The sequence below is a fragment of the Cydia pomonella genome, chromosome 21 (assembly GCF_033807575.1).
Source record: "Cydia pomonella isolate Wapato2018A chromosome 21, ilCydPomo1, whole genome shotgun sequence".
NCBI lineage: Eukaryota > Metazoa > Arthropoda > Insecta > Lepidoptera > Tortricidae > Cydia > Cydia pomonella.
Genome location: NC_084723.1, coordinates 1445361 through 1470110, shown reverse-complemented (window position 1 = coordinate 1470110; position 24750 = coordinate 1445361). Strand labels below are relative to the sequence as shown.

The 24750-nt window shown below is 38.1% G+C and overlaps 1 protein-coding gene and 1 long non-coding RNA gene across 3 annotated transcripts; one reads left to right on the top strand and one right to left on the bottom strand.

The window, feature by feature from the left end:
* Window positions 1–294: 294 nt before the first annotated feature.
* LOC133529847 (uncharacterized) lies at window positions 295–1473 on the bottom strand. The gene is made up of 2 exons (XR_009801231.1): window positions 753–1473; window positions 295–486 (listed from the first exon to the last, which is right to left on the bottom strand). It is a non-coding gene; the product is annotated as an uncharacterized LOC133529847 (long non-coding RNA).
* Window positions 1474–1939: 466 nt separating this feature from the next.
* Window positions 1940–24314, top strand: LOC133529783 (uncharacterized). Of its 2 annotated transcripts, none has more exons than XM_061867592.1 (7): window positions 1940–2467; window positions 5576–5658; window positions 7603–7694; window positions 15163–15285; window positions 18143–18240; window positions 20340–20397; window positions 23314–24314. In XM_061867592.1, the coding sequence occupies exons 1-7, from the start codon at window positions 2353–2355 to the stop codon at window positions 23324–23326; spliced, it is 582 nt and encodes a 193-aa protein (XP_061723576.1). In that variant the 5' UTR covers window positions 1940–2352; the 3' UTR covers window positions 23327–24314. The 2 variants fall into 2 exon arrangements, with proteins under 2 accessions (XP_061723576.1, XP_061723575.1); XM_061867591.1 differs by having other exon boundaries at window positions 1977–2467; window positions 20340–20405.
* Window positions 24315–24750: the final 436 nt, after the last annotated feature.

Here is a 24750-nt window from a genome sequence, read left to right as displayed (position 1 = left end):
ATGAGTATGTTAAAAGCTAAATTTGACCCACGGCCCGATTCGAAGAACGATTAAGACACGTTTAAGATCTTGGAAATATCTCTAAAAGATCGATATTTCGATTCCGCTGTGATCCCAATAAGATCTATCTACGATATTTCTAACATCAAAGTGAAAAGAAGAAATAAATCTAAACCAGAACTTATCCTTATCGTATCTCATTCTTAGAATCGGGCCGCCACTTCCCGATTTCCGATCGAGCTGAAATGTTGCATACATATGTAAATTCGATGACAATGCAATATAATGATAACATGGAGCTGATCTGTTTTTATTTACCAAGCGGACCCCAGGTTCCCATTAGCCGTAGAATGCCGGGACAGCGCGAGGAAGATGATGGAGCTGATCTGATGATGGAGACAGGAGGTAGCCATGGGAACTGTGTGACACAACAATGTAAACTCATTGTTTGGGTTTGTTAGAATTGCCTCAATGAGTATTAGTTACCTGAAAAGTAAAAGTATCGTGATTTATGGAATTGGGAGTTAAATATCAGGATATAAATTGTAATACAAATCTATTTAATATAATTTTTTTTTCTTTTTTTTTTAATACTACGTCGGTGGCAAACAAGCATACGGCCTGCCTGATGGTAAGCAGTCTCCGTAGCCTATATACGCCTGCAACTCCAGAAGAATTATATGCGCGTTGCCTACCCTAAACCCCCCCCCCCCCCCCCCCCCCCCTCGTTGAGCTTAGGCAACCTTACTCACCGGCTTTAATTGGTTATCATAATGCTCTAGTGCAGAAACGTATCATTTTCTACAATGACCCAGTTTCAGAGCATTAGCAATGAAAAAGGAGTTTTCCAAATCGGTTTACTCATGACGGAATTCTGAAGTAACAGCAAGAAATACGCTTGAATTGATAACCTCCTTTTCTTAACGTCGGTTAAAAAGTCACCAGATTTATAAATTTGCATGAAACATAATGTATTCATGCAATTATTGTAGCAGATATCACATTCCATTTAACTTTTCAATTATTTCAAGCCGCCAACGAACCAAAATTTATGTTTTCCACTTAATTTTTATATATAATCAATGCGTACGTAACTCTGTCTGTCTATTAATTATTCACGCCCAACCCTTAATTTAATGTAGTATTGCTGGACCTAATGTTCTTGCACTAAACTTCTAACGCAGCGGCTTACGTGAGCGATTAACTCGCGAACGCTAATACGCGGGTGAATCAATCCTTTGATACCTATTGAAGTGTCCCACGTGGGCGATCTCGTTGCGAACGCGAATGCTGTGGGCCGCCGCGCCGCTTCGCGTTCGCGAGTTATTCGCTCACGTAAGCCGCTGCGTAAACGACAAGTTTGATTACATGCATATGGTTAGTCAGATACGGCTGAAAGTGCCGTCTCGTTTGCCACGTTACCCTTGTGCCTTACTCTATGTGCGTCGTAGTCAGTGTTGCCAGGCGTACTATAATTATCGTACACGTACGATAATTTGGGCTCCGGTACGATGCACGTTCCAAAGAGCACGCAATCGTACGCAAAAGTACGATGATTTTAGCCCTTCAACGATGCAAGCTAAAAAATTTAGTTTAAAAGCAAAATTATGACACTTCCCTTCAGAAATTGTCTACAAATCTGCGCCTTTCGGGTGTTCGGCTTCTTGGATTACGTCAAAAATGTCCAAATTTCCTGTAAACCGTTTTAATCTATCATAAAAATTGAGAACTTATCTAAACCAATATCTATCGTATCTCATTCTTCGAATCGGGCCGTCTATAGTAAAAGTGACTGCAGCGAATTTTAATGCTGCCATAATAGGGCTTGCAATATCGGAGCGTTTCCAATTCCGGAACTGATTTTCGATATTGGGTCCCAATTCCGGTTTATTTATTTAATCTTTATTGCACATAAGAAAAACAATCTTATAGTACAAAAGGTGGACTTAATGCCACGAGGCATTCTCTACCAGTTAACCTTAAGGCTAAGCAGAGAGATTGTGAGCGGTGCTACAATTACAACAGCAAAACAAATCATATAGTTATTAAATTTTTTAATAAAAAAAAACAAAACGGTGAAATTTTGATACTTTACGTATATTAAAAAGAGTATTTTTTAGGGGAAAGAAGTATTATTAATCCAGAAATATCAATAAATTGAGTAGTGCCGTCTTTGACTCTTTGCACCTTTTATTTTAGCACTTCATTACTATGGTCACTTTTATTCACTTCAATAATACGGAGTATTTATTTGGGGAAACTACGGATGTTAGGAAGGAATAGCTTTTATCATTATCATTTTAAGCAGACGAAGTCACGGACAGAAGCTAGTTGTACCTATAATAATTAACCATGGATTTTCAAAGAAAAATAAGCCGATTAAGACATGACATTGTTTTATATAATTTAACATTTTGTGGCTGCGCTGTGATGTTTTTATGGTTATTGCTTCTTATTGGTTCACAGAGTAAGTTCTAATAGTAATATACGTAAGTTACGAATCAGTGTCAACAGTGACGTTTTTGTTTAAAGAACATATCCAATCCATGTCGTATCTACCTATTATTTGACGTATCTTAAAGTTCGAATCGGGTCATAATGGGGTACATGCATAGAAATAGAAATATAAATACATTTATTTGCATGAATGCAGGTTAAAAAAGTTACAAAAAAGGGTAAACACAATGTTCCAGATACATTCCGCCACATAATGGCATGCAAAATTATTTGTATTCTTAATTCTAATATAGATAGATAGATAGGTAGATAGACTCTTTATTGGCACACCTCAGTAAAAGATACAGCTTAAAGATAAACAGTTGATTAGTGATAGAGGCAGACAACAGCATAAAAAAAATAAAATATAAAAATACTTATAAAAAAAAATATTTTATAATATTTGTTCAAACTGTTTTTGAACAAATATTATAAAATAGTATAACATAGTCGGTAGTAACCCTGCCTCCGAAGGAGTAGGTCCCGGATTTAAATCTAGGTCAGTGCATGAGTTACAATACAATACAATACAATACAATACAATACAATACAAATACTCTTTATTGCACACCTCTTACAAAAACGGTACAAATAAAACAACCCATAAAGAAGAGGTAAACAACAGGCGGTCTTATCGCTAAAAAGCGATCTCTTCCAGACAACCTTTAATAGCGGAATTAAAAAAAAGGTATAAGTTATGATTTTTTTCGATGAAGTATTTAAGTATTGTATTGCTACATATGCAAGACGATCAAGGCCATGTTATATTAAAGATTGACATTAAAAATGCATTTAACTCTGTGAAAAGAGACACCCTGCTGGCGGAAATCAGGAATAACATTCCAGAGCTTTATAAATTATAATTACTTCCTTCATTGTTACGCTGATTCTTCAAAAAGAATGTACCGCAGACATGAAATCTCCTCAGAAGTTGGATGCCAGCAGGGCCGGGTGTTTTTTTTTTAATACCACGACGGTGGCAAACAGGCATACGGACCGCCTGATGGTAAGCAGTCACCGCAGCCTATGGACGCCTGCAACTCCATGCGCGTTGCCGACCCTTTAAAAACCTGTACACTCCTTTTTTGAAGAACCCCATACTGTAGACCCTCGGGAAAAGCTCGGAAGGGAGCTCATTCCACAGCCGGAGCGTCCGCGGGAGGAAATTCCTCTTGAACCGCACAGTACGCGACCATTTAGGTTCTAAGGTGTGAGGATGAACACCCTGCCGACGGCGAGCGGTGCGGTGATAGAAAGTGGCCGTTGGCATCATGTCAAACAATTCCTCAGAGCACAGCCCATTGTAGATGAAAATGTATTTAAACCAATGTTAAAGTGCTTATTATTTGAAGATATATTGTACTAGACGTGCCCGCGGCTCCGCGTAAGTGAGATAAAGAGTTTGTCTTATGTTTAAATACCAGCCTTATTATGTAATATTACATTATGATACAAGTGTGCTAAGTTGATCATCCCACACGAGGCGATATTGTACGCGCGAGCTGTAAGCGAGCGCGCAATAAGAAAGCCGAATGTGTGTAATGACCATAGCACATGCGTTTCATTCGACGTTTTTCAACACACTTGCGAGGAAAAAACAAAACTTATAAATTAGATTTATTTGGCATAACAGTAAAAGTACAATTTTCAAAATGTGTACATTTTACAGTTTTAACATCGAATAATTGCACCAAAGCGTGCTGGGCTTGTAGGCACTTATTCGCCAGTTCATTGAAGTAAGCTACCAACACGTTTTCCAAGAAAGACTGGACGTTTTTGCTGATTTTCCATCGAATAAAAGTTTCATATGCCGCCAATTATTTTTACCCGATTTTGATGGTTAGGCTATCGTTCTCGGCTCTTGCCTCTATTAGTATTAGGTACTGGCAGAGTCAATTTTATGTGTTCTTCATTTTCAATACTTGAAAATGACATTTTCGTCAATATATAAACTAAAACATGCAAAACTATTCCAATTTTATGACAAATACGGAAAATGGCTGGCGCGTTATTTTTTTTAACGCACGATACCAATGCGCTCGCAAGGCAAAGTCGCGAACGAAATCGACAAACAGCCAATTCAAAAAAATTAAATAAGCTAATATTTTTGTATTTCTATTGGACGGATGGAAATCAAATCGATAAAATGTTATGTTTAATTCATTAATGTAATTTACGAGATAAGTAATATAATCTATAAATTATGTTTGGTGTGATAAAACCTCTTTGAACTAACAGTTGAAACCTTATAGTTGGTTAAAACAAATGTATTACTCGACCAAATTATGAAGGCTCCGTTTCCATGCATATCAGTAGCAATCGGTTACTTCTATAATATAATGAAAAAACACGAGTGTTATAATATACTGAAAAAGCACGCGTGTTTAAATATCTAGGATTATGAGCCAAAAATTGGTGGAATGAAAACGTCATTTTGAGCAAGTGAAAACTATAATTGAAGGGATGTTTACAAACATTACTAAACTGGACATGATTTTCCAGGAGATCGATATAACTAAATTTCTCTTTAAATAATATTGGTTAAAGCTTGATTTTCAGAGGCGATAAAGATATATTTCCACAATTGCCACAAAGTTAGGAATATCTCTTTATTTGTTTGAAGGCTCTTTATTTTTTGGAAAAATATGAATTAACCTTTGAATTCAACCCCAACAAGGTTTATAAAAACTAAGATTGACAGTTGTATGATACTTTTTATTTGTGACAGTTATATGTATATTTATTCGTTGTTCATAAACGTGTGGGCTATAACCGCGAAAAACGAAGTTCGTCAATTGCGCGTTAGCCGCGGTCGGTCTACCCTCATTCGTGCGCGTCGGCTGCGTTCGGTCAGTTGTGAGTGTGGACGCGACCTGTGGTAACGTTGAAAGAATGAGGATAGACTGAGCGCGGTCTACACAACGTGGACACCCATCCGCTATCTCAAGTTACCCGTGAACAAGATGCATGTAGCTGCGTCGAAATATCGGGACCTCGATAAAAACAATATAAAAGGTAATCACGGTTTATATCCCGGTAAATTTAAGTCAAAAGTTCAAATGATCGTCCTGTCTTCCAGTATGGTGCCTAGCAGTGTGCCCGCCAGTTCACGAACAGGGAAAAGGTTGCGAATTGGCAAAGGAGCTAATAAACGTCAACAAGGTAACGCCATAAGCTTGTACACTTTGTTTTTTGAACTCTGTTAACTTCGGGGTATATAGCATAGTTAAGTTATATAATATAGGCACAAGAATGTCGTCGCTTTTCGGTGAAGGAAAACATCGTGAGGAAACCGGACTAATCCCAACAACGCCTAGTTTACCCTCTGGGTTGGAAGGTAAGATGGCAGTCGCTTTCGTAAAAACTAGTGTCTATGCCAAATCTTGGGATTAGTTGTCAAGTGGACCCAGGCTCCCATGAGCCGTGGCAAAATTCCGGAACAACGCGAGGAAAAAGAAGAGGACCTAAATACATAGAAAACACGCATGACTCAGGACCAAACATCACACGAATAAATGCCCTTACCAGGATTTGAACCCGGAACCATCGGCTTCATAGGCAGGGTCACTACCCATTAGGCCAGATCGTTCGTCAAAACCTACAACCTAGAATACTCGAAAAATAGACAGCGCACTTTACTCCGTCAATAACGCCTAGGTTCTTAGCTACTCTAGCGCTACTCTCTTGAGATTTGAAACTATTATTTATAGCTGACAGCTGTACTCGAAGCGCTGGTGGCCTAGCGGTAAGAGCGTGCGACTTGCAATCCGGAGGTCGCGGGTTCAAACCCCGGCTCGTACCTATGAGTTTTTCAGTACTTATGTACGAAATATCATTTAATATTTACCAGTCGCTTTTCGGTAAACCCGGAGGAAACCGGACTAATCCCAACAAGGCCTAGTTTACCCTCTGGGTAGGAAGGTCAGATGGCAGTCGCTTTCGTAAAAACTAGTGCCTACGCCAAATCTTGGGATTGGTTGTCAAGCGGACCCCAGGCTCCCATGAGCCGTGGCAAAATGCCGGGACAATGCGAGGAAGAAGAAGAGCTGGACACTTTTGCATCAGTTCTGCCTATAATTTTTGGCTTGGCGGTAATGACAACTCATTAACGTGGCGGCGAAAAGGTTAAACAACAACTTTGACTCCTTGTAAAACAAAGAAGCGGTGATGTCCGAGTGGATATGACGTCCGACTTTCAATCCGGAGGTAGCTGGTTCAAATCCTGGCCCTGTGCCAATGAGTTTTTTTTTTGTTTTAGATTGGACATTTTTACACAAATTGACTAAGCCCCACAGTAAGCTCAAGAAAGCTTGTGTTATGGGTGCTCAGAGAATGATATATATATATATATATATCTTTAATCTTGTTATTAATGTTATTATAATTATTATACGTGCTATTCACACTTACACTATGAAAATTACATGTCAACCTTACAAAAACAAAAACCAAATTCGATTATATGATATTAAGTATGTCAATAAAGTAAATAAATATGAATGATAATCAATTAAATTAAGTTAAATTCAAAAATTCATAAATGCCTTTAATAATTTGGTAAGATGCATGATAAAAAAATGTCAACGTTAGGTAATCGCAGAGACATATCATTCAACAGAGCGATAGCTCTTGCAGAGGGAGCGTTTGCGGCCCAGCGCGTGCGTCTCGCCGGTCACGCGAACAGGCGCCGGCGCCGCCGCGTCACCACCTGCCGCCCTCCCCCGCCGCGGGGCAACGGCGAGGGGGCGGCACAGACAGACCTATTCTTGACAATGTAGATGGATTCACGACTTGGTTGCGTAGTAGCTTATAGTAATGCACCATCAGTAACAATTTCCGCCGCAACTCTAATGTATCCATCCCGACCATCCAATATATATATATATATATACTTAAATACATAGAAAACACCCATGACTCAGGAACAAATATCCGTATCTCACGAATAAATGTCCTTACCGGGTTTCGAACCCACGACCATCGGCTTCATAGGCAGGGTCACTACCCACTAGGCCACACCGGTCATCAAACCGGTGGTCGTCAGGCCAGACCGGCCGGTTTTATTATTATAAAACAAATAATTATTAATGAATTGTAATTTGGCAGACACGCGTGAGATACAGGCGCATACTGCAAGACCTTACCAGAAAAAACGAGTCATCCGGCAGACGTAATCCATATCCTGACTATGGAAATAAGTGAGTCACAGACATGCCTTCTACGAGTACTATGTTTTGACTGACTTCTTCTTCTTCTTGTTGCTCTTATCTTAGGGTCGGCACAACATGTTTTTCTCATCCATTCTCCTCTATCTTTTGTCATCTCAGCACTCACTCCTTCCCATCATTTTTACAAGCTTTTATTTACTTTCACCTGACCGTTGTCTTTTTGTAATCAAATCTTGCAAGTTAAATTTGATCCACTTCCCGATTTCCGATTGAGCTGAAAATTTGCATACATATGTAAATCGGGTGACAATGCAATATTATGGTACCATTGAGCTGATCTGATGATGGAGACAAGAGGTGGCCATAGGAACTCTGTGATAAAACAACGCAACCTAATCGTGTTTGGGGTTTGTAGAATTTGCTCGATGAGTATTAGTTGCATGTGGAAAGAAAAGTACAGTCAGAGATAAAAGCTTGTACCAAAAATGAAATTTTTGCCAAAAAATTTTTTTGGGTCTACCATTCGCTCTCCGTCTATCAACATTCATCCCTAACATTCTTTTGCCTTTATTTATTTATTTTTATTTATTTATTTATTATTTCATTAAATATGTAAGTACAGCAAAAAAAATTGGGAAAGAGTTAATATAGGATGAAAGTTTTCAGAATAAAAATTATTTATTCGATTTCTTAAATTACCTTTGGATTTTGTTACCATACAACTATAAACATATATTCTAGGACTAATTTCGTCAGCAAGCAAGCAAGCAAGCAAGTACAAACGGCGCGGTGGGTGCCTCGGTAGACCAGCAGCATTCTATTATTGTTTGATAGTACATTTATACTGTTCCCAAATGTGAGGTGCTGTTATAGAATATCGATAAAAATTGAGGTTTTGTAAAGTACATTTAGTAATTTATCAGTCATTTTGTTTTTTATCACAGGTAACTTATGTTTTCACAAATAGTTCTAGTTTCATAACTTCGTTAAGTTCGTAGCTTCATGATTGCAAGACGACTGCACATAAAGTACTGAAAATCCTGTGTTTATTTGACTCACGTCTACACATAAAACATTTTCGAACCCACTCCGTAGTTATTAATTCAAAATCACCTTCAATATCTAAGGCTTGTGAGGTTCATAGTGATATTTGTCGCCGTATGCTCCAGGGTGCCAAATAAGTGACTACTATTTGTGTAGGAAGTAGTGTAGGTTCATAAAGATGATACTTTCAGCTTTACGCCCCGGCCACGACGTCGCGCGGCGGCGGCAGCGGCGAGCGGCGAGCATAGATTGTAGCGAGACACAACGATCCGACCTTTCGTTCCCACTTATGGCCGCCGCTCGCCGCTGCCGCCGCCGCGCAAAGTCGTGGCCGCGCCGCCGCCGTTAGATGCTATATTTGCATTTATGGTCAACATTTGGAACTGCAAGGATTTTTTTTATTATTTTACTTTTTGCCACTTGGTTGCAGATGTTTTGCATTTTGGATTATTATTCGTAAGCTAACTCTGTGACAGCTAGTAAATCAAATGGCGAATAAATAAATAAATGCATTTATGCCGGCGTTATCTGCGGTTTTATGATGGCAAAATTAATTACATTGTCAATAACTATATGTTTTATTAACAAAATTTTAAATGGCCTATGATCCTTTGCAAATTTATCTATATGTAATATATTTTTATTTGTGGTTCACCGAATTTAATTTAAAAAATTATTAAACAATATCCGGGAAAAGCTTAATATTCTTTCAAACGACACCTCACACGAATTGATCAGTAAAATAGTACCCGAGAAATATTGAAAAGTCAACGACGACGGTCGGCCGCCATTTTTGTAACGGTGCGTAGTGAGTCATGCTGAACAAAATTCGTCACGTCGTTCATCGTACTTGGTTATATAATATTATACACCAATAAACCTTATGTTATTGGAAAGCTCATGAAATATCTCGTGTATATTGTAATAAGATTAGTTACAGTAAAGTTGAAAGCATGCCTTATCAGTACTTATGCCATCCATGCAAGTTAAAATCTCATATAATTTCAAATATTTTGTAAACGAGTGTAGTTATAACTACGGTTATTAGTAAACAATATTTGTACGTTAAATGTTCTTTCTAACGACATCTCACAAGAATTGACAAGTAGAATAGAACACGAGTAATAATGAAAAATCGACGGCCGCCATTTTTGTAACGGTGCGTAGTGAGTCATGCTGAACAAAATTCGTCACGTCGTTCATCGTACTTGGTTATATAATATTATACACCAATAAACCTTATGTTATTGGAAGGCTCATGAAATGTCTCGTGTATATTGTAATAAGATTAGTTACAGTAAAGTTGAAAGCATGCCTTATCAGTACTTATGTCATCCATGCAAGTTAAAATATATAATTTCAAATATTTTGTAAACGAGTGTAGTTATAACTACGGTTATTAGTAAACAATATTTGTACGTTAAATGTTCTTTCTAACGACATCTCACAAGAAGTGACAAGTAGAATAGAACACGAGTAATAATGAAAAATCGACGGCGGCCGGCCGCCATTTATGTGACGGTGCGTAGTAACCCATGCTGAACAAAATTGATCATTACTTGGTTATATAATATCATACACCAATAAAACTTATATATTTGGAAAGCTAATGAAATTTTACGTATATTTTGCACTAACATTACTTGCGGTAAAGTTATAATCTATTGAGTTAGAATTATGTTTTATCAGTACTTATGACATAAAAACGGTAAAAAATCATATATTTTCAAATATTTTGTAAACGACTACAGTTATACGTACATACATATAATCACGCCTATTTCCCGTAGGGTTAGGCAGAGACCACGGATTTCCACTTGCTACGATCCTGGCATACCTCTTTCGCTTCCTTCACTTTTATAACATTCCTCATACACGCTCGTCGGTTTAGGGTGCTCTTGACCTGGCCTTTCTTCAGGATTTCCCCGATTTGATTAGAGAAAGTCCGCCGAGGTCTACCCCTTCCAGCTTCCTCTTCTACTTCTCCCTTATACACTCTTCCACTCCCTTTCCACGTGTCCAAACCATCTCAACATATCTTTCTCAATTTTTGTCAATACATCTTCGTTCAGTCCACACTTTTCCCTTATCACACTGTTCCTAATTCTATCTTGTGATTTCACACGACACACCCTTCTCAACGCTCTCATTGCCACTGCATTCACTTGACTCTGATGCCTCTTCTGCCCAACTTTCGCTACCATACATAAGTGTAGGCACAAACACTATGTACAGCCAACCGTGCTTTTTGCGACACCTTCTGGCTGCTCATAAAAGCGTTGAGTGCCCCATTCACACGATTTCCAGCATTGACTCTCCTTTTAATGTCTTCATCATGTTTACCATCCCTAGTGAACATGGTTCCCAGATACACAAACTCTTTCACTTGTTCCACTCTTTCTTGACCAATCAAAATTTCGTAGGTTGTCATACTTATTCCCTTTTCAAATACCATTACTTTCGTCTTGCTCACATTTATTTTCATTCCTTTCCTTTCAAAAGACCTATGCATTCTAGTTACCATCTCCTGCAGTTCTTCACCCGATGACGCTAGCAATACCAGGTCATCAGCGTAAAGAAGACATTTGACGAGTAACCCACTCATTCTCAGCCCACATTCATCACTTCTCAAATCATGCATACTACTGTCCAGGAATAGATTAAATGCAGCCACGGTGACGCTACACATCCTTGTCTAACACCCTTTTCGATGCTAAACCACTCAGTGTACGATCCGTTTACAATCACACAAGCACTGGAATCCTCATAGTGCGATTTCAGTGTCTGAATGAGACGGCCGCTCAATCCATACACCGACAGTACCGACCAAAGTTCATTCCTCACCATTCTGTCATAAGCCTTTTCCCAATCCACGAAAGCGCAATAGATCTTTTGACCTCTGGCAAAATACTTTTCGGCTATGCATCGCAGGAAAAAGACTTGATCCGTACATACCCTTTCGGAATCCCGCATGTGCATCCCATACTTTCTCATCGGTTTCTTTGACTACTTTTTCAATTGATATCTTTGCATGCAATTAGCCGACGACGCTGAGTAAGCTAATGCCTCTGTAGTGTTTGCAATCCAGTTGTGATCCCTTTCCTTTGTAAAGAGGTACAATGACAGTTTTGCACCAGTCCCTGGGCACTTGGCCGGTTCTAAAGCACATATTGAAAAGGCGATACAACTGAGTTGCTACAATGCCCTGTCCAGTTTTCGGCATCTCGACAGAAACTATATCATATCCTGCAGCCTTTCCTGATTTCATTCTTTTTAGCGCTTTCACATTTTCATCCATGTTAATACTATCTTCATTCTCCGACACATATTCAATGCTTTCATTCAACTCCGAAATTGGCGTGTTTGCCTCCTCTCTATCAAACAAACTTTCAAAATACTCCTTCCGTCTTTTTAAGATACATTCTTCCTCATTCACTAATCTTCCATTCTTGTCTTTAATTGAGTTTAGCTCAGAATTTTGGGTGTTACCCCTGGCCAAACGAATGGACTTTACTACTCATGATTTCCAGGCAAATATAAAAACTTTATTTTTGCCTGGAAATCATGAGACAGCCTTTCTTCCATTTTATCTTTCTGTTCGTCTTTCTTTCCGTCGACTAATTCCTTTACTAACACTTTAATTCTTCTAAAATTCTTTTTGGCCTTCTATAATTCACTGACTTCGTCAAATGAAGCTGTGTGATTTCTTTGGTTAGTTCTTGTGGCTAACCAATCCAACCACAACTTTTTCTTCTCACACAGTGCTTCTTGCACTTCTTTATCCCACCAAACATTCCTCTCCTTTTTTCCTTTGTGCCTCTTACTTACTCCACAGACTTCACTTGCCACACTTACTACTTTATTTTTAAAACTATTCCACAATTGTTCAGTCTCACTAATCTCATCCATACCTTCAAGTTCGGTTTTTAATCTACTCTTATACTCATCATTGACTCCTTCTTCTTGCAAATTCTCCACTTTTATTCTTTTTAACTCGGCTGTAACTGTACGGGGTCGGTGTCGCCATCATTTAAACAAGCCTCTTAATTGGCACATTACCAGGAAGTAGTCAGTATGGATACCCGACCCTCGATACACCCTGGAGTCGACAACATTCTTCCTAATTCTTTCATACACTATCACAAAGTCAATCATACTTTTCCTTACATTCTCCGCCTCTCGAGTGTATAAATGTATCCATTTGTGGTCAAACATCGTGTTTGTTACACAAAAGTTCCACTCTTGGAAAATCTCTAATAACCTTTTTTTTGTTACCGTACATTCCAAGAACCTTTTCAAATCCGTCACGCTTCATTCCTACCCAGCCATTGAAGTCACCTAACAAAATCATTCTTTCATTACTCTTACATACTTTCAAAACCTCTCTTAGTTCATCCCAGAATATCTGCCTGTCATTCTGAACGCGCTGTGAGATCCTCGCACCCCGGTCTACTGGAGCGTAAACGCCTACCAAAAATATGCGCATCAGTCCCACTGTCAGTCTAATCCTCATCAGTCTAGAATTCTCACATTCAAATTCTCTTACACACTCAGCCATTCTTGCGGAAAGTACAACGCCGACTCCCTGACAAGCGCGATCCGAACTAGGCACCCCAGACCAATACGCGTTTCATCTCATTAACACACAAAATATCAATTTTTCTCTCATCCATCATCTGCAAAACCTCATTTAATTTCTCTTCCATTCCTCCTCCAACATTCACAGCGTAGTAAAGCGGCTCTCCGTGAGCCGCTTGTCGCCCCCGCGAGAAACGAGACGTGATGGGTGGCGTACCACGTCGCCGCTATTCGGATGATTATTATTTTGAATCTTCATTGTGTTCCCACGAGTAATAGGGATTTAAATGTCCACAACAGCAGAGCCCTGTACGGAAGCAAGGCGGTTTACCACTGTGTCCTGTGACCGCCAACACAGACAGCCTCCGTTCAACGCCAGAACTACACTCTGGCTATGCATCCCTCGGCACGGGTCGGCTAACACCTTGGATTTGGGGGTTTTATTTTGGAGTTTTCCTTCTCCTAGACGGGTTGCAGCACAAAGCTAACGAGGCCCATCTCCCCGAAACAGTACACTACAGTAGTACTACAGTTATAAATAAAAATAAAAATCATTTATTTCAGACTGATAAGATCCATATGTTAGTAACAGGAAAATAATTCTTACAGCCTACGTTAGTACCAATAGGGTTGTTTCCATCTTCAAATCTTAGGGCAGAATTGTATCCCAATAAATTATTTTGGATTATAAGAACATATTAAACTACTTTTAGGGGACCTGTAATGACCATATTTTTGTAAATATTGAATTTAAAATATCTTTTGGCACACGTCACGTGACCAAACTCGAAACGTCATTGAAGATTCTGATGACGTCACAACTCTCGGATTGACACTGTTGACAGGTAGGCGATAAACAACAAATGACAAATGTCAGTTGACAGTTTGTATCTTCTACGTGTGTATGTAGTTATGTGTCAAACCGTAAACTGTGACGTCACATAATTTTCAAAGAGCGTTTTGGGCGCGAAAGCATCTGTCAAAATATATTTTGTTAATTTAACATATTTAAAGCCGTTTTTAGTATAAAAGTTGAATTTTAGGGCAACATTTTAGTAAATATATAACGTAATACAAGCGTTTTAAAAAATTGGAAACAACCCTATTAATGTACATAAATCTAAATTAAAATTAAATTATACAGCTCATTTAGCCTTGCCTATCAACACGTCTACCCAGTAGCTCGTGAGATGGCAATCAAGGCGTTCAGCCAACATCCTTAGGAGGCTTTTGCTTCTGCCGCGCACGCGTGTCAGCAGAGACGCTATTCTTTTGCGCCTGATGGCATAAAAGTCATCCGTTTGCGCCTCCGCGAACATACCGGATGCGCTACAGTGCCTCGGCAGCTTCAACAGCATCCTCAGGACGTTATTATACTGAACCCTTAGTGTATTATAGGCTCGCTGCGTAAATGTTGCCCACAGACTGCACTACTACACTACATGACTACGGTTATTAAAAAACAATAATAGTACGTTTAATTATCTTTCAAACGACACCTCACACGAACCGATCGGTCCCATAGGACTCAAGATGTGAATAAATATAAATGATATTCGGGCGCCAGCTCTCCCCCCCTTTTTTTGACCCCCCCCCCCACCCCTCTCTCTCCATAAACTAAAACCGGTAAATTCGTATTCTGAGAACAACGAGGAGCATATCCTTACCAGTTTTAGGTAAGAGCACGCGACTTTAAATCCAGAGGACGAGTTGTTCAAGCCGGGGGGGCAACCAACATTTTTGGGAACTTATGTAGGATACCTCGTAGTGTGAATGTGTGATGCCTAAGCATTTTTTTCGTTTATCTCCAGCGTATGCCATATCTATAGTTATAAAATCATTGCACATTTATTGGTGATTTTTATCATTTTATCAGTGAACACGATAGTGCCGAGAAGACAGTAACCACAACGGAATCTTCAAATATAACGAAACTATATTGGAACGTTACTCACGAACGATGCGACTACGAGAGGATACGCTGTTTGAGGGCATACGCGTAAGTACGGTCACCATATGCCATTTCCATAATTTTTATTTTATTTAAAAATATGTTTTCTTAAAATTACAGTAAAACAATACGTCATGAAACTAGCCAACATTACAACATAGAACTTAAAATTACTAATACATTGCACACACGAATAGAAAATGTTACGATTCACTCGAGGGCCTTGGATCCATAACCTTTAAGAGCAATTCCTAGCTGAACAACTTTTCAAATCTCGAATTTTTGAAGCTATGTTTCTGACGCGCTGCGGTGGGTGGAAGGGCGTGCGTGCGATAAGGACAACTGCAGCTCAGACTAAAATTCCCACGCAAAAAACTCAAAAATCGAGGTTTCTCTCTCGACTGTTTCCTCCTCCAAAACACAACCAATCATTATGAAATTTTGGAAACTGTAAGAGTAAGAAATAATCTATGCACCTGTGTCACAGCGCCGCGATTTTCGAGGCGCTGTAAGTTTCTTCAAAATAAAATAATCCAAAAAAGCAATACATAGCGGCACAGATATTAATGATATAGATCTTATTTGAAAAAAATCATTGCTCTAGATTAAAAATCCAGGGAAGAAACAGTCGGGAGCGTTTGTATGGAGAAATCGCAACTAGGAATTCATCTTAAGCATTCCTTTCTCACAGCCGCCCATCGCCATGCAATCAAGTTGCACTCCGATGCTGGGCTATAACCGCGAACATCAAAGGTCGTCAATTGCGGGCTTTTTTTTCTGTTGTCTTAGTGAAAGTAAAAGAGAAAGATTTGCGAATTTCGGTTTTCGCGGTAGGCCCCCTGATGCCAAGAGCGCATTACATAAGTCTTCGGCTGAGATTACGTTTGTGCTATATTTTGGAGAAAAATAGTTTTTCAATTATTTCTAAAATAACAGAAAACGTGCCATAATTATCAATTAACGGTTTAAAAATAATAATTCAAAAATATGCCACATCCGCATTTTACTATAGGATTATCACATAGGAGAGACATCCAAAAATGCACTACATTGTACGTTTAACATTTACTCATCAAAAACGGATATGGCAATAATGAAAATGCTTTAATTTCATGATTACATTCAAAATATTTGTAAATAGTAAACGCATGTGCCTAAATGATTAATAAATTCAATTTTTCCTATATATAAAACTTTACGAAAAATATGTTTTATTGCTTCTTTTCCCTCTCCTTCAAACCTACATTGGCGCATGGCACTAGCGTATTTTCACCCGAAGTAGTGACAGAGCGAGAGGCAGTGGCGAGCTCTTTCGCGACACAGTTCACGCAGCCAGCACAGAAGGCATGCGTCGCCGAGGCCTGAGAGATATTTTGGAGCTGGAAAAGCTGGAACAAACAGAAAAACAAACGAAAAAAAAACACGCAGTAGCTATATGAACATGCACAATCAGTTCTTTGACGTTTCAACACCTAAAATGCTGCTCTCCTTAAGCTGGGTCAACACTTGTATCATTTTGCCGTATCGTATCTCCGACGCGTATCAAGATCTAGTGTGGACGCAAAAAGATCGCGATCATGCAACGCGCCATATCTGATCGCGCGCAATCCATGTTGCTACGCGGTTATTCAATACCCCGCACTCTCTTTCGGATACGCGTATCATGATCGGTATAAGTATAGACGTGTTTTTGACACTGTATCATGATACGCGGTTATGATCGGATACGTGATACGCCGCGACCCATCTCGAGTCGGTTTTTCTCCGATCACCAAAGGGGATACGGATACGCTCTTGACAAGTTTGTACGTGTACCGCTCCAAGCACTATTAGTATCAGATCATTGCTGTCGTAGCAATAGTTTCTTGTGTTTATATATTGAATTATATTGTATTGTGTTGTAATATTTTTTAACCTCCTTGTTATTATAGTCGGTCAAAGTTTCTATGGAAACCCTGCACGCCTACATTTTTTTAAACTTGCCTCTTCTTTCTACAGACTGCAAGGCTTGACAGATTATCGGCCCGATTCGAAGAATGATTAAGACACGTTTAATATCTTGGAAAGACCTTTAAAAGATCGATAACTAAACGACATCGACATGTCAAAATTGACGTTTATTTCGATTCCACTGCAACCCCAATAAGATCTATATACGATATTTCTAACGTCAAAGTGACATTGGTTGCCCGAATAGAGCTGCTTCTGTCAATTATACGACATACAAACGATATCTAAATGAGAACTTATCTAAACTAGAACTTATCGTTATCGTATTTCATTCTTCGAATAGGGCCGTATATTATAAACCATGTGTGCTATTAAGAAATTTCGGTGAGCGATCTCAGCGGATGACATTTTTGAACAGCGCGCAACTCTGGCGACCCAGCCAACATGCCAATCGTTTGCGCTACGACAGCGAAATGCTTTAATATGTCTCTCTATAAAACTTCCGTATTAGTGACTCTATCTCACTAATACAATAGCGGCAGACAGATAGCGGTTCGTTGTCGTAGCGCAAACAATTGGCATCTTGGCTAGGCACCTTGTACAGACGATCGATCGCAGAAAATTAAGGCAAAATGAAACGGTGTTACGATACGATACTAGTGAGTATGCCCAAAGTGAGCGTCCATAATTAATGATACGGCGTTATGATACGATACGCTGATACGCTACGGTTTGTATGGGCGCATTTTTTCATGATGACGATGCTAGTGATACGGCACACCCTGAATACCACACCCACGCAGACACAGACACACACGCACACACGCGCACGTTAGAGGGAGCAAGTGAAATTGCTATCTCATTCCACCGCATAGCTGCGTCCCTTGGACTGGCCTACGCTGGGCCATCGTATAGAGGAGTCCTCAGTTATATTTGAGATGTTGTTTGATTTCAGTACCGGAGCAGTTTGCGCTCGGACGCTATATTATAACTACTACAGCTTTCCTAATTATTGTACTCTGGAGTATCATAACTGTATCAGCAGATACGAAGGTAAATAATAGTTCATTCATCATCAAGTTACCGGCCAAATCGAACCTACACTGACATCAGAATTATCAGTGATGTGAAAAATAGTTTATAAAAACTATTTAAATACAAAATACAAATACAATATGAGGTGTTGCGTTAAGCTCACTACAGCGCGCCAATTTAGAAATAAGCCCAATGTGTCATTAAAGATAAATATAGTTTATTATAAAATATTATTAAAAAAAGCGCTGGTGGCCAAGCGGTAAGAGCGTGCGACTTGCAATACGGAGGTCGCGGGTTCAAACCCCGGCTCGTACCAATGAGTTTTTAGGAACTTATGTACGAAATATCATTGATATTTACCAGTCGCTTTTCGGTGAAAGAAAACGTCATGAGGAAACCGGACTAACCCCAATAAGGCCTAGTTTACCTTCTGGGTTGGAAGGTCAGATGGCAGTCGCTTTCGTAAAAACTAGTGCCTACGCCAAATCTTGGGATTAGTTGTCAAGCGGACCCCAGGCTCCCATAAGCCGTGGCAAAATGCCAGGACAACGCGAAGAAGAAGAAGAAGATAATTTATTATTCAAGTAGGCATATTACAATGCGCTTATGAACGCAGAACAGCGGACGGAGTGGCGCAAACGCGTTGTGGAAGGTCGCCAGTTTTGTGATGAGACCTGGTACGCTTCAGTCGCTGGCAAGAGGCAAAAAAACTACAAGGCGTCAAGTGCCCATTTTGCGCAAATTTGGCTTGTCAGGCCTGTGGTAGACCATGTCAGTCTCTCATCGGTCTATTCAACCACCAAAAACGGTGTCTCTCCGGCGTTTCGCCATAAATCGTCTGCAATAGACGAACAGGCCCATGATGATGAACGTCAAGTAAAGCTATACCGGCTCTAACCCTACACCTCTGACCCGAAAAGATTTAAAGCCCCCCTCAAATGGAGGAGGGCATCCCAAGATGGATCGGCAAGAAACTCGGCGTGACACATCTGTTTAAAACATTACATCTTATAATTAACATGCTAAAATAAGAAAAAGAAATACAATTTACAGTACATATGGGGCTACTTTATAGCACTAGTGCGAGAAGTAGCATATTACGTTACTGTGTTGAACATTTAAAGGGCCATATGTACTGTAAAACGTTGTACGATACATGTGCGAATAGGTAATTCGCAACTCGTGTCGATTTAAAACACTCCCTTCGGTCGTGTTTTAATTTATCGCCACTCGTTTCGAATTTCCTATTTTTCGCACTTGTATCGTAATGTATTAGATTGCTATACAAATCATGCAATTACATACAGTAGCTACTTTTCTTTATTGAAATTTGATTAAAAAAATATATATGTACAGTCAGCATCAAAAGTAGCGGATCAAATAACTCTTCATAAGTATCTACCATTCTGTAACAGCTTAACAAAAAGTGGTGTCTTTAATATAGAACAACTAAAACTGTAAAAGATATATTTTTGAACGCGAATTTTAGAAAATTATCTACATTTGGTAAAGTTATACTGAATATCAGATACTTTTGGGGCGTTGTTTTATCCGCTACTTTTCTAATTGGCATGATTACACTAATTTACTTTAGACATTTAAACAATATGAATGACAACTATTAGTACGTTAAAATATATGCCTTAAAATATTTCTAGACGATAATTAGTAGACGATTTTCAGACGACCGGTCTGGCCTAGTGGGTAGTGACCCTGCCTACGAAGCTGATGGTCCCGGGTTCAAATCCTGGTAAGGGCATGTATTCGTGTGATGAGCATGGATATTTGTTCCTGAGTCATGGGTGTTTTCTATGTATTTAAGTATTTATAAATATTTATATATTATATATATCGTTGTCTAAGTACCCTCAACACAAGCCTTATTGAGCTTACTGTGGGACTTAGTCAATTTGTGTAATAATGTCCTATGATATGATATTTACTTTTGATGCTGACTGTACATCGAATCATACAAATACGTAGCGTTTTGTCCATACATATCATCTTGTCCTTATTTCCCCTACAGCCGCGTTTATGTATGTTGTATAACCTAAAACTTACACTTCGTATAGAAATAATAAAAATAGAACACTTAACTTCATTTGAATAAATTTCAGGTATTTGGACGATCGCTTATATGGGTCTTTGTACAGAAGTCGATTTACAAAAAGAAATGTACGTGGGTAAGTATATGAACGTAATTATATTTTTTATGGCGTTATTTAATTTACGCGCTGAACGTAGTCGCGAGTTCGAGTCTTGCCCGAGACTGACAGGCCATTTCGAACGTACATGGGCATCAAAATGATATTAGAATGATGTCATTCAAATGGGATTCCTTTGTTTCCTATTAACTTATTGTTTCGAATTTCGATAGTCAGATAATATCCATAAATTTTGTTGAATATAACGCTTAATAGTTCTAATATTAAATATCTACACCGTGGGTCCATATAACCCGATAGATTTTAACCACGCATTCCTGAAGGTCATAAGGACTAAAAAATGTTATATAGCTTTTGGTCAAATACGGCAAAAAAAATGTGTGTACGTTTGTGCGTTTTCTGCACACGACACGTTATTTCTTTTTACATCTAGGCGAAAAAAAATTGCACATACATTTTTCGAGATTCCTTTAAAACTTTAATGTCTGTCATTAGGTACGTTCAAACCTAGGTACAAAGTGGCAGCGTCGCAGCCATAAAAGTGTTTTTCACTGAGTTATTACAGAAACAACATTTCACAAGAATTGACATTATCTCCAAAACAAGACCGATTTAAGAAAACTTTGCATGTAGGACATTTTTGTCTCTAAATGCAGTCAAGAATACACATTTAAAATCGGTCGGGTTATATGGGTCCACGGTGTATAATATTAAACACTATAATCATAAAAGTTATATAGTTGACTATAATACCTATACCTTTGGTCTATCAATAATTATTCAGAAATAAATAATAAAATATAATTGGACATTCTTACACAAATTGACTAAGTCCCACAATAAGCTCAATAAGGCTTGTGTTGACCGTACTTAGACAACGATATATATAATATATAAATATTTATGAATACTTAAATACATAGGATACACCCATTACTTAGGAACAAATATCTGTGCTCATCATACAAATAAATGCCCTTACCAGGATTTGAACCAGGGACCATCGGCTTCATGGGCAGGGTCACTACCCACTAGGCCAGACCGATCGTCTGAAAATCGTCTACTAATTATCGTCTAGAAATATTTTAAGGCATATATTTTAACGTACTAATAGTTGTCATTCATATTGTTTAAATGTCTAAAGTAAATTAGTGTAATCATGCCAATTAGAATAGGGACCCTCACAGAACCTAACTGCTACTAAAAAAAACAGGTTAGGTTAGTACTGCGATCCTTACAGAACCTAACTGCTACTAAAAAATCTGTTAGGTTAGGTTAGAACTGCGATCCTTACAGAACCTAAATGCTACTAAACAATTACAGGTTAGGTTAGAACTGCGATCCTTACATAAGCGAACTCTTTTCAGGAAAGTGGATTAGGTTTGGTTAGAACCGCGATCCTTACAGAACCGAACTCTTTTCAAAAAAGTGGATTAAGTTTGGTTAGAACTGCGATCCTTACAGAACCGAACTCTTTTCAGAAAAGTGGATTAGGTTTGGTTAGAACTGGAATTCTAACAGAACCGAACTCTTTTCAGAAAAGTGGAATAGGTTTGGTTAGAACTGCGATTTTTACAGAACCAAACTCTTTTCAAAAAAGTGGACTAGGTTTGGTTAGAACTGCGATCCTTCCAGGACCGAACTCTTTTCAGAAAAGTGGATTAGGTTAGATTAGAACTGCGATCCTTATAGGACCGAACTCTTTTCAAAAAAGTGGATTAAGTTTGGTTAGAACTGAGATCCTTCCAGGACCGAACTCTTTTCAGAAAAGCGGATTAGGTTAGGTTAGAACTGCGACCCTTACAGAATCTAAGTGCTATTAGAAAAGTGGGTTAGGTTAGGTACCTCATCACGTGACTACCTATTAATGTAACCTGCGAAAAAAGACCTTACAACAATTTTTATAAGCAAGTTTATTGCATTTAATATTATGTAATTGTATACCATGTGCTAACAATAATGCTAAAATCCGAACGGCAATTCATATTTTTGAATTATATTTTATGTCTATTGAAAATATGACTACTAAATATTATTGTAGAAAATCTGAAATTAAAATTTATGGGAACCAATAGAGAATTAGAGACCCAATTTAAATAGATATCGTGCATTTCGCTCGTACCTCTTTTATTCGAGCAAAATTTACTACACCTAAATGCCATCATTCTGATGTCCGTGTACGTTCGAAATGGCCTGTGAATTTTTGACACTTTTCCTAAGGCACTGTGTTCGATAAAATGTAATATATATGTTACTTATACATAATTTATACTATTTAATTATTATCATTCGTATTTACTTTAATTATTTCTTAACAATATATCACCACTGTTCTATATTTATTTATTACGAATTGAATACCTCATATTATATTTTTACTGCAACTACCGATTTAAACATATTTTGTTTTTGTTTTTTTGTTGTATAAATGTACTTTAGCTTTAAACTAGCTTTTAAGACAGTGCTACGCCCTTGCAGGGAGATCATGTACCAAATCTTTATGTAACACCTTTCATAACCATGGTTTTTTGCATGAAATTAAATGAAATTCTCTTCGGTTACCGCGAAATAAAATAAAACAATGGAATGTATTATAAATTAATAATATATAAATATTCCATACGCGAATTAGCGATTAAAATGGTATTACCTTTATTCACTGAAAGAAATGTTTGCATAACTGTAACAAAATTTTGGTTACTGTTTACACAAAAATTGGGACTTGCGAACTATATGTTATATGTTACAAAACCGTGTTTGGCTATCAGTGTTCAGGTACTGGGTATACACTACAAAATAAGTTTGTAAATTTATGCAAAGTTTATTTTCTTATAACCGTAGTTTAGTTATTTAGTAAAGTTACAAAACCAGTTCGGCTATCTATTTTTTCAGTGTTTATTACATTAAATTTAAAATTTCTTTCCAGATATGGGATATGATCAAATGACAAACGTTTCATTTCTAACACAAATGTACGTTGCTGACTCTGGCGACCTAACGAATGTCGGCTGATTAGGACCATGGAACCATATACAGCTTCGTAGACCGGTGTCACTACCGGCTCGGCTAAGCAATATCAGCTGATCAATAAGGCCCGGTATTGTGGGTGCGGCTATTGATAGATTGTGGAGAGAGAGCAACGCTTATTGTTGGTAAATTCTTGTTTAATGCCATGTACTATTATTAGTATAAAACCTCAATGTATATCAAACTATCTGATACGTACTCGTACTCTTTTCACCGGCCAATTATTGAAAAATAATGCTTTAAAAGCGGCCAAGTGCGAGTCGGACTCGCGCATGAAGGGTTCCGTACCATTTAAGACGCCCATTGGCATAATACAGCTCATTATATCTCAGTATGCTGGCATACAATAACACCGTTTACGAGCATGTGTGATGAAAAAAACTATCATTAATTATTGTCGATACGTTCGTTGTTGTTTATTGTCTTGTTCTCTCCCTACAATCCGCACCCAAAATTCTGATTTACTGATCAAGAATACGATTACCGTGATCGAGAAAGTATCTATGTAATTCCTTAAATAGGTTGATGTCATGATGATGAACTCTCCAAGTTATCGTATTCTTGACCAGTAGATTAAACTTACGACGGACGGACTTATGACGGATTAACATTTCCAATATGTCGGTTTTTTTTTTCAATAATTGGCCGTTGAAAAGAGTAAGAGTTTTATACTAATAATTTTACACTAATAATAGTACATGGCAATAAACAAGAATTTACTAACAAAAGGCGTTGCTCTCTCTCTCTACAATCTGTCAATAGCCGCACCCAAAATACCGGGCCCTATTGATCTGCTGATATTGCTTAGCCTAGCCGGTAGTGACCCGGTCAGAAAAGGAGGAGAGGCCTTCGCCCAGCAGTTGGTTACCTAGGCTAATAATATATATATATATATATATATATATATATATATATATATATATATATATATATATATATATATATATATATATATATAAAAAATGCTTTCCTTTTTAAATATCCATTGGTATTTATTTTGATAGTGCTGATAGGTGCACGGTGGCCTATAGCAAACAACCCTAGATGTCGATTCTTTTTTTTATACCATGTCGTTGTGTGACTAGCCATATGCCTATTATATTAGCCTCGACTTTATATTAAAATACATAAAAAATAACGAAATACCTTGTAAAAAACAAGTCTTCTTCATTTGCATTTTTCATTCATAATTTCACTGCGTATTCTGACAATTACGACTTGAAGGACACGTTTCCGTATTTCACCACTTGTGATGACAATTAAATACGTAACATACAGTAAATATTAATTATTTTGGTTTATATCAATGTGCGAAAATGATAAATAATATTAAGAC